Below are 9,066 nucleotides of genomic sequence, written 5' to 3'. Positions count from 1 at the left end.
CATCTTCCGAGTGAACCGAGACCTGGTAAGATATATAATCTTAAAATTAAAACAATGACTCGCTTACAATCATTCAGGCCCATCCAAAACAATAGCCAGCCACTGGAAAGAAGCAAAATTTACAGAATCATCCATTATCTCGATTGGTAGATGGTATTCTTGTTTGCTCAGAATATATATGAATGCATAAAGAGGCTTCAATCCCCTACATGGATGAGGATTTATATTTAAAATGAGAAAAGATGGAAATAGTCACTAGAAAATCATTATACTCATCAGCACAGCTGTTTCACTGTATTCAATTAGAAAGAACCTGTACACATGCATTTCACTGAAAACAAAGTAGTTCTCCAGATAATAACCCAACATTGCAGGTTGAATAAAAAATGGTGGGAAAATTTGAAGCATTGCAAGATTATTTACACTGTTTAGACCTGAAATTTTCTAAATCAAGAAGTTTCACTATTAGTTTTTCTAGTCTCTTTGACTTTACAGTTGGTTTAACTGCATTAGGATTTCCGTAAAAAACACAAGGATCTTTACCTAATACAGAACTCCCCACACACCAGCCACCTGGCGTAAACTGTCCATCTGATCTCCTTAGTATCTCTTCATCGATTTTTTTTAGAACAGGATCATCTTTGGCAAACCTATGTGCAAAAGGAGCACCACTCTGGAGCATGTCATTGAAGTGTTCTAGTGTCAAATTCATCGGGTGTTCCTTTGGAGGGTTGTCCCACTTTGTATATCGCAAATCATGGTTTACAGTTGTGTTCTGATAGTCTTTGTGGTTGCAAGCAACAGTGTGAAAGTAGCCCTCAGGCGATGAAAGGTAATTTGTGTAGTACATAAGCAAAGTGCGAGGAAGATTATCCCATCCCCAAACACAAAACTCTAGAAACGATTTGGTCAGCACCACCCATGCAGAACCTGTCAAATAAAGTTTTGGGTTCAGTAAATTAGCTTTCAAGCACCATTACTTAAAGAGAACAATAAAGCAAAGCTCAGTATCATTCTTGTAGACATTCACGGAGGGAATCCTTTCTTTTATTCATTGATTTACAACAATATATATATACTACATACAATTGACGATTATATCCTCACAAGTTACACTTATTACAACCATGTTCTCTAACACTCCTCAAGCTGGGACATATATATCATACAAACCCAGCTTGAAACATATAACTTTAACCGACTACAACACAATGGCTTAGTAAACATATCTGCGAGTTGATCTGCAGACTTCACAAAAGGTGTAGAAATGTCACCACTTAATATCTTATCTTGAATGAAGTGACAATCAATCTCTATGTGTTTGTTCTCTCATGGAACACAGGATTAAAGGCAATATGCACTGCAGCTTGATTATCACAAAATAACTGAAGAGGGACAGGAGCTGGAAACCCAATCTCTTGAAGTGTTGCAACCATGTCAACTCACTAGTAGTGTGAGCCATTGCCCTGTATTCAACTTCTACATTAGACCGAGCTACTATTACTTGTTTCTTACTCTTTCATGTAACCAAGTTACCTCCCACAAAAGTACACTCTCTAGTAGTAGATCTTCTATCTAAAAGGGATCCTACCCAATCAACATCTGAAAAGGCTTCAACCCTAAGATGTCTATTTGGTTGAAACATCAATCTAAGACCAAGAGCTCGCTTAAGATAACGAAGAATATGAATTACAACATCCCAATGTGAGACCCAAGGCATTTGTAAAAATTAACTTAGTACACTAACTGTATAAGAGATGTCTGGTCTAGTGATAGTGAGATAATTCAATTTCCCAACAAGTCTTTAATACCTACTTGGATCTCCAAACAACTCTCATTCCTCTTTCAAGAATTTACAATTAGGGTCCATAGGAGTGCCAATAGGTTGTGAACAAGCCAATTTCTTTCAAAACATTAAGTACATATAACCTTTGAGATAAGTTGATACCTTTTTTAGATCTACTGATTTCAATTCCAAGAAAATATCTAAATTTACCCAAGTCTTTTGTCTGAAACTGATCATGTAAAAACTGTTTCAGCCTAGCAATTCCAGCAAAATCACTCCTAGTAATTACAATGTCATCTACATATACAACCAACAAAATGTGACCTGCATCACTATATATGTGAAATACCAAATGATCGGTTTGGCATCTATTAAGATCAAATGCCAATACAACATCAGAAAACCTCCCAAACCATGCTCGAGAAGATTGTTTCAAACCATATAATGTCTTTTTTAACTTGCATACAATACCTTGATACTCCCACTGAGCAGCAAACCCAGGTGGTTTGTTCCATGTAAACTTCTTCATGGAAGTCACCATGTAGAAATGCATTTTTAACATCTAGCTGAAATAAAGGCCAGTCTAAATTAGCAACAAGAGAGATCAACACTCTTGTTTGAGTGTAATCCTTAGCAGCTAAGCAGGCTTTTAGAGGAGATTTTGGAGACTGGGGAGAAAGTCTCCTCGTAATCAATGCCATATATTTAAGTGTAACCCTTAGCAACCAAGCAGGCTTTCAGACATTCCACAGAACCATCAAGATGAAATTTGATTATATATACTCATTTACAGCCAATGGGTTGTTTAGCAAGTGGTAGTGGGACAAGATCCCACGTCCCATTATGGTGAAGAGCATCCATTTCATTTTTCATAACTATTCTCCATCCCGGATCAAATAAAGTATCCTGAACTATCTTAGGTAGGGCTAAGCAAAAATCCAAAAATTCAACTCCAAGCATGTGTGTGTTAGAGTCCAAACACGATTACTATTCTTATTTCCTTTTCATAATAAAACTCCTAGCTACCGGATTTTATTCTATATATTTCAAACACGCACGAAATCTAATCCACTTCCATGCACGTACGTTTCTTCTCCTTTTTCACTAGGATTTTCACTAGTCTATATATAGAGCTAGGCTCATTACGTCCAACCCGAGCCAATTTTTCCAGTGTGAACCACCAGCCTCTCCTCAACGCCGCTGCTAGCCCACACCCGGTAAGCCACGAACACACAGCCTTCCTCCACCACCTTCCCTCTGTTCGTCCACACACTGGCCAGTTGCACCCAAGACCTCCTCCGTGACGACCACCAAAAACCACAGCCATAGCCCCACATTCAGTCCCGCAGCACGACTACCACAATTCACCACCTAACGTTCACCCTCCAACACCCCTAGCTCGCGTCTTCTCCCTCAGCCAACGCGTAATCGAGAACCACCAACTTTCCCACACGCAGCAACCGTAGCTCGTCCCTCCACCACGTCCCCCAGCCGTTGAGAAACCACACCAAAATACACTATTTTACTGCACCAAAACAGAGGATATATCCTCACCCAAACCGAGAGCCACGTTCTGCCACTATTGGGCCGCGACGCCACCGCCAGCAGCAACAGATGACGCCGGAGATCTAGCCTCCACCACCCAGTGATGCCCAGCACCACTGCCCGAAGCCCCATGCACGCTGCGTGGTGCGTAAACCTTCTCCCCGTAATCTCTCTCTCTAAGATTCAATTTCTCTCTCTCTCTCATAACTCTCTCTCACTCTTCGCCTCTCTCTCTCTCTCTCTCTGAGCTTTGCCGCCGCACTCGCCACCCTCTCCTCAGCCCCCGTTTTGTCGTGTGCTTCCTTCCTCGATAAGGATATCGCACGTCTCTCCCGATATTGTTTCGGTACAAAATATAAGTTGTATTCTAGGTATTCCATAGGTTATTTATACAATTACAAAAAATGCCCTTTGTATTGTTTTCCCAAATGCCCATGCCCAATATGTTGTTTTTCCAAAAATACTCATGTCTATTTAGGATTAAAAGATAAGAATATTTTAGTGTTAGGAAGAATCTAGATTTAAGAAATCTAGACTATTATAGTATTTTAGGTTTTAAATAAAATCACATGTTTAATTAGAAATTTATGCAAATTATGTGTTTATTTTATAGGCGACCGATTACGTGCCGAAAATAGTAGACTAGCACTGCAAGGTAAGTAGCATGATCATATCCTTACACGTATGTACGGTAAACTACTTGTCTTTTTATAAAAGATAGTATGCATGTATGCCCTTCGTTGGAAGCCCCTTTTTACGTACCTAAATGCATGATTTTATATGACAATTATTTTATAAAATTATTTATGAAATGCATGATTTTATGTGAGAGATTATTCATAAAATTATTTATGAAATGCATGATTTTATGTAAGAGTTATTTCATAAAATTATTTATGAAAAGTCATGATTTTATTTGAGAGTTATGCATAAAATTGTTTTATGTGAGAGTTAGGCATAAAATTTTCCATGAAAAATCAAGATTTTATGAGAGTTATGCAAAAAATTATTTTATGTGAGAGTTAGGCATAAAATTTTCCATGAAAAGTCATAAATTTATGTGAGGAAACATGTATCATGATATTTATGAAAGAATGCGATTTCATTTGAAATCTATGATATGATATGACAAGTATATATGTGATTTCTTTTGAAATCTATGAAATGACAAGTATGCAAGTATAATTTTGATGAAATATGTAACGACCTATGTTATAATATGAAGACGGTACCTACATTATGGGCATATTGCATTGCCAGGTCATGCATGCTGGTAGTGCATCCAGTATGTCTTCCTTATGTATGGATTCCACAACCCTCGGCCACAGGCGGAATCGGAATCTACTTAAATTTGCTAACCCTAACTCACGGGGGTCAATAGTGAGTAACGGCCTAAGATAAGTGAAAGATAAGTCCATGTTCATGTTCATGTTAATTATATATGTATTTGTAAGTATGCATGTTTTTCAAGAAACCTTATGTTTATCATGTTTACTGTATGATGTGTTGCTTATTGAGTATTTGACTCATTTTAGTTTGTTTTTATGTTTTTAAACTATTTCAGGTGATGACATTTATGAGGATAAGACTGCAGGACAGGATTTGACCCCGGGAGGCGAGGCAGAGGCCTAGACAGATTATGCTATGATTTTTTTTCTATGGTTTATATTTTAAATAAATTATTTTGATAAGCACATAAGACTTCCGTATTTTTTTTTAAATAAGTGCTTCCGCAAACTTTATTTTAGATTTTCAGTATTTATTAAAGGTTGTTATTTATGAAAATCTTTCGCATCTGGCGCTTGTTAAAATGAAAAGCTTTTAAGTTTAAGTTTAGTAGTAGCACACTGATTCTCCAAAAATTCTAAAATGTCTTTTTGGGAAGCGGGGTGTTACACCGACACTTAGACTTCTATCCAAAATATTAATTACATGTGTGTGACTGCTCACTTTATTGATAGTAATTGAAAGTTGCATAAGTGGATCATTTCATTTGTTCGGATTAACGACCACAAGGGGGCAACGATTGGGAGGAAGTTAGAGGAGTGTATGCTTGAGATTGGGGCATTAACAAAATCCTCACAATTACAAGTAGCTATAGGCTCTTCGGGATCACAATTGGGCACTCTTGTGAAGTGGGCCCATACCAAAGACCTATTCTTAGGAACTCTACTACCAGGTGGAGGGCGAGGGTTAGAACAGAAGGCACTAGGAGTGCCTATCAAAGAGTCTATTGGTCCGCTAGACTCTTCAACTATGGGATTGGGAGTATCAATAGGCTGTTCTGGTTCTGGGATGCCAGGACAAGATGCAGTTGTGGATATAGGAGTGTTTGTGCCTTCTATATTCATGATTTAAGAACTAGAACACAACAAACAAACAAAATAGTATGGTTAAGACAATCACTAAAACAGCCCACAGTTACACAGCTCCAAAAGCACAATACAAACTCATTAACTCAACATTTGGCTGTTTTACAATCACTAAAACAGAAATATATCATTAATCATATATTTGAGAAAATATGTATTCATCTTACAACAAAAAAAAAAATCAGACCCAACAACATCACGCAGCCCCTCTCTCCCCGTTATTTTCTATTTAAGATGTTTAAGATGACCAATCTTATGATTATTCAATCTCCAAACAGATATGTTATATGTACAACAACAACCATCTCCTCTAACAATTCTCAAATCCCAATCACTACAACCTAGTTCATTCCTATCATTTCCAAGTAACATTCTAGTTCAGAATCAAATTTGAGGTATTTAGAGTGAAGAACTACAGAGCATATTGTAAATAATGGCTCCCTGTTCTAATGGATGGCCAAAATTAGATGACAACCAACACCACGATACAAATATTAATCAAACACAAGCAGGAGGCCAGTGCAGAAGTTGGTTGTGGGTTGCTAGAGCAATCTTTATACAAGACAATATCACAACACCATAGAGGATAACATTCTTTGAAAACAATCACAAATGACTACGAGATTTTAGTTCTTGAAATGAAAACTCATATTATCAAGTAAGCTTTTGCGGAAGAATCTCCGAAAATATTAGAAATGTATCAGGCTTTAAGGATCTTGACATAATCTTTATATCAATGCTGCACAGGAAATTAGCATCCAGAATGCTAAGAACTTGAATCTGAGAATAACAGGAGGTTGCGTCCATTTTAAATTACATAGTTTCCTATCAACTACAATACTAAACTACAGCAGCAGAACTGAGAACCTGCCTAAGATTTCCACAACCTTAGTAGGCTGCCATCAGAATATCTAATAAGTAATAGGTCTCATCCATTTATATCTGATGGGAACTACTTGGTACCAATCTACGTTAATTCAGCCGTATAGCATATGCAAAGAAAACTATCATTGGATCCTTCATACTAGCATATCAAAATAGAACATTACTTGAATAACCAGATAAGTAATTCAACAATAAGACAGTGTCAAGCATTACCTGTGAATAACTTGAAAGAAGCAGGAATAGACCTTTTCTCCTTAGCCCAGAAAACACCAGATTTCTTGGCATGATACAAACCCGGATCTATTATGATAGGTCTCGCTCTCTGATTTCTGTGAGGATAAAGTAAGTAGCACATATGTATAAGCACAAAAAGATATTATAACCCCGAGATCGACAGAGACAAGATCAAGAGAAAGAATGGTAGGCTCACTCTTTCCATCCAATATCACTTGCATGCTCGAGGAAGTTCAGATCCTTGGGCAAGTATGAGAAAATATGCAAGAGATCTATTATCAAGATGAATAGAAAAACAGATTAAGTTTTACATAGTGGGACAAACACAAATCTGAATAAATTTATCAAAAGCAAAAATATGCCAGTGTGGGACAAACACAATTCACGTCATCTCTCAAAATGTAACCCAACAGCTGAGACACAATGCAATTATATCCCATTCCAACTCCCAGATTTCATATATTGTTACAAGTGTCTGTCACACCATTTAAAACTCATTTTTCTTATTCAATTAATCATAAACAACATTACACGTCCATTAAATGTTCAAACTAAGCAAAAGTAGAAGCGTGGAACAAGACATTACAGGAACCCACAGATTTAGTTTCTATTACAAGCTGTACAAAAGATGGCCCAATCAACAACAAACGCACATCAGATTCAATGAAAATCATTCAGCACTAAAACGATACATAAAACCAGAAACTTGAAAATTTAGCATTGGCATTACCATCTTGCGCGACGAGAGGATAATCCGAGGCACTGAGATTAATAAACCAATCCCAATCCTTGGCTCGCTTCAACAGTAGCGCAATCGCGTGCAGCGTGCAAGCAATCATCGTCGGGCCCTTATACGTGACCAAATTGGCCTTCCCAACCACCATCGCATTCCTGAACTCCCTAATCACATTCTCCGATTTCACAAACTTGGCTAGCTCAAGCCTTTCGGCATCAGAAGCCTCCAGATCAAGATGCAACAGATAATAATTCCTCGGGTGATACACCGCCTGAAGAAGCCGCCTCAGGCGCGGACCATCCCCGCTTGTGCCCGATAACAAGTACGCCAATCTCGGCAACTTCGGAAGCCCTAGCCGGTCATTCCCCGCCCCGAAACTCCGGTCCAGAGCCAAGAAACTCGGCCGTTCATAAGAAAATTCGGCCGACGAAGAAATCTTACTCTGCCCTAGGGTTAGCATAGCAAGTAGTATGACAGAGAGTACGGCAACAGTAAGCAAGGGCATAAACCATTTTCGATCCAGGTAAGACGGAATGTGACTTTTTTTCATTGCTATAATGGGGAATCGGAAGCTCAGAAAAAGTAGATTTCAGTACAGAAAAGCGTAACCGAAGCTCAGAAACTGTTAAGATTTGTGAAGGGTGTCGCCGGTGGGATGAATCGGGGAGAGAGGAGAGAGTTGTTGTGTCGGCAGTGGCGTGAAGAAGTTAGTCTGGTTATGAGTGGGTTTGAATGGGGTTGTCAGTGGGTGGAGAGGGGGAAATCGTACGTACGGGCCTACTCGAATTAAATTTGAATTTTTTGCTCAAAAAAAAATAGAAGAGTAAATACTTTGTCGATTCGGTCGTAACGTGTGGGCTGAAAACCGACCGAGTACCTTTTTTTGGGAGAGAAAACCGGCCGACCGTGTAAGGGAATAAAATTGCTTGAACTAGTTGCCGGCTGGTTTACGGTTGATTTATCAATTTGCAACAGACTTTATCGACGTGAAAAGATAAACATCTAATTGTAAAGAGATTCAACTTTCAAGTGAGAACAAAGTTACAAAAATTGAAAATCATACCTAAGAAAAAAAACATCAACGTGCGGCGGACTCCGTGGACCATTGGGGTTTATTTTAAGACGCAGTGGACTCCATGAGGGGGACAGAATTGGAATGGGATTATAAACACTAGGGTTGCGCCGTTTGTTGGAGGCTAGAACTGGAGGTGGAAGTGGAGGTGGAGGGCTAGAGAGTGGAGGCTGCAAAGTGCGAAGTGCGAGCTGCGAAGTGCGAAGTGAACGAAGTCGAGAAGAAGAAGAAGAGGGAAGCAGCGGTGTTTAAACCCTAGGATGAAACGGCACCATTTGGCTTAGACTAAGCTGTGCCATTTCATTTAGTTATTTTTTTTTAAACTACAGACCCTTAACGACATCGTTTCACTTATTTAAGTGAAACGACGTCGTTTTAGATAGGTATAATTTTAAAAAATATATATACGTATGGGGTCGGTCGGTTCATCGGTTTA

General features: G+C 38.6%; 1 protein-coding gene across 1 annotated transcript; it reads right to left on the bottom strand.

The window, feature by feature from the left end:
- Window positions 1–271: 271 nt before the first annotated feature.
- On the bottom strand, window positions 272–8,362 carry LOC121266215 (beta-glucuronosyltransferase GlcAT14C-like). The gene is made up of 4 exons (XM_041169986.1): window positions 7,553–8,362; window positions 7,019–7,094; window positions 6,802–6,917; window positions 272–930 (listed from the first exon to the last, which is right to left on the bottom strand). Exons 1-4 carry the CDS (start codon window positions 8,106–8,108, stop codon window positions 416–418), a joined length of 1,263 nt encoding a protein of 420 aa, XP_041025920.1. The 5' UTR covers window positions 8,109–8,362; the 3' UTR covers window positions 272–415.
- Window positions 8,363–9,066: the final 704 nt, after the last annotated feature.

The sequence above is a fragment of the Juglans microcarpa x Juglans regia genome, chromosome 5D (genome assembly GCF_004785595.1).
Source record: "Juglans microcarpa x Juglans regia isolate MS1-56 chromosome 5D, Jm3101_v1.0, whole genome shotgun sequence".
Lineage (NCBI taxonomy): Eukaryota > Viridiplantae > Streptophyta > Magnoliopsida > Fagales > Juglandaceae > Juglans > Juglans microcarpa x Juglans regia.
The sequence above is the reverse complement of the archived record's forward strand: the minus strand, read 5'-3'. Positions and strand labels throughout refer to the sequence as shown.

What these genes read in the sequence shown, in the direction of transcription:
- LOC121266215 (XM_041169986.1), bottom strand. Translation starts at nt 8,108, where the DNA reads ATGAAAAAAAGTCACATTCCGTCTTACCTGGATCGAAAATGGTTTATG. An exon ending in TCCTCTCGTCGCGCAAGATG is followed by an intron (nt 7,095 to 7,552) that starts GTAATGCCAATG and finishes TCTTGATAATAG; the next exon opens with ATCTCTTGCATATTTTCTCA. An exon ending in AGTGATATTGGATGGAAAGA is followed by an intron (nt 6,918 to 7,018) that starts GTGAGCCTACCA and finishes TTATCCTCACAG; the next exon opens with AAATCAGAGAGCGAGACCTA.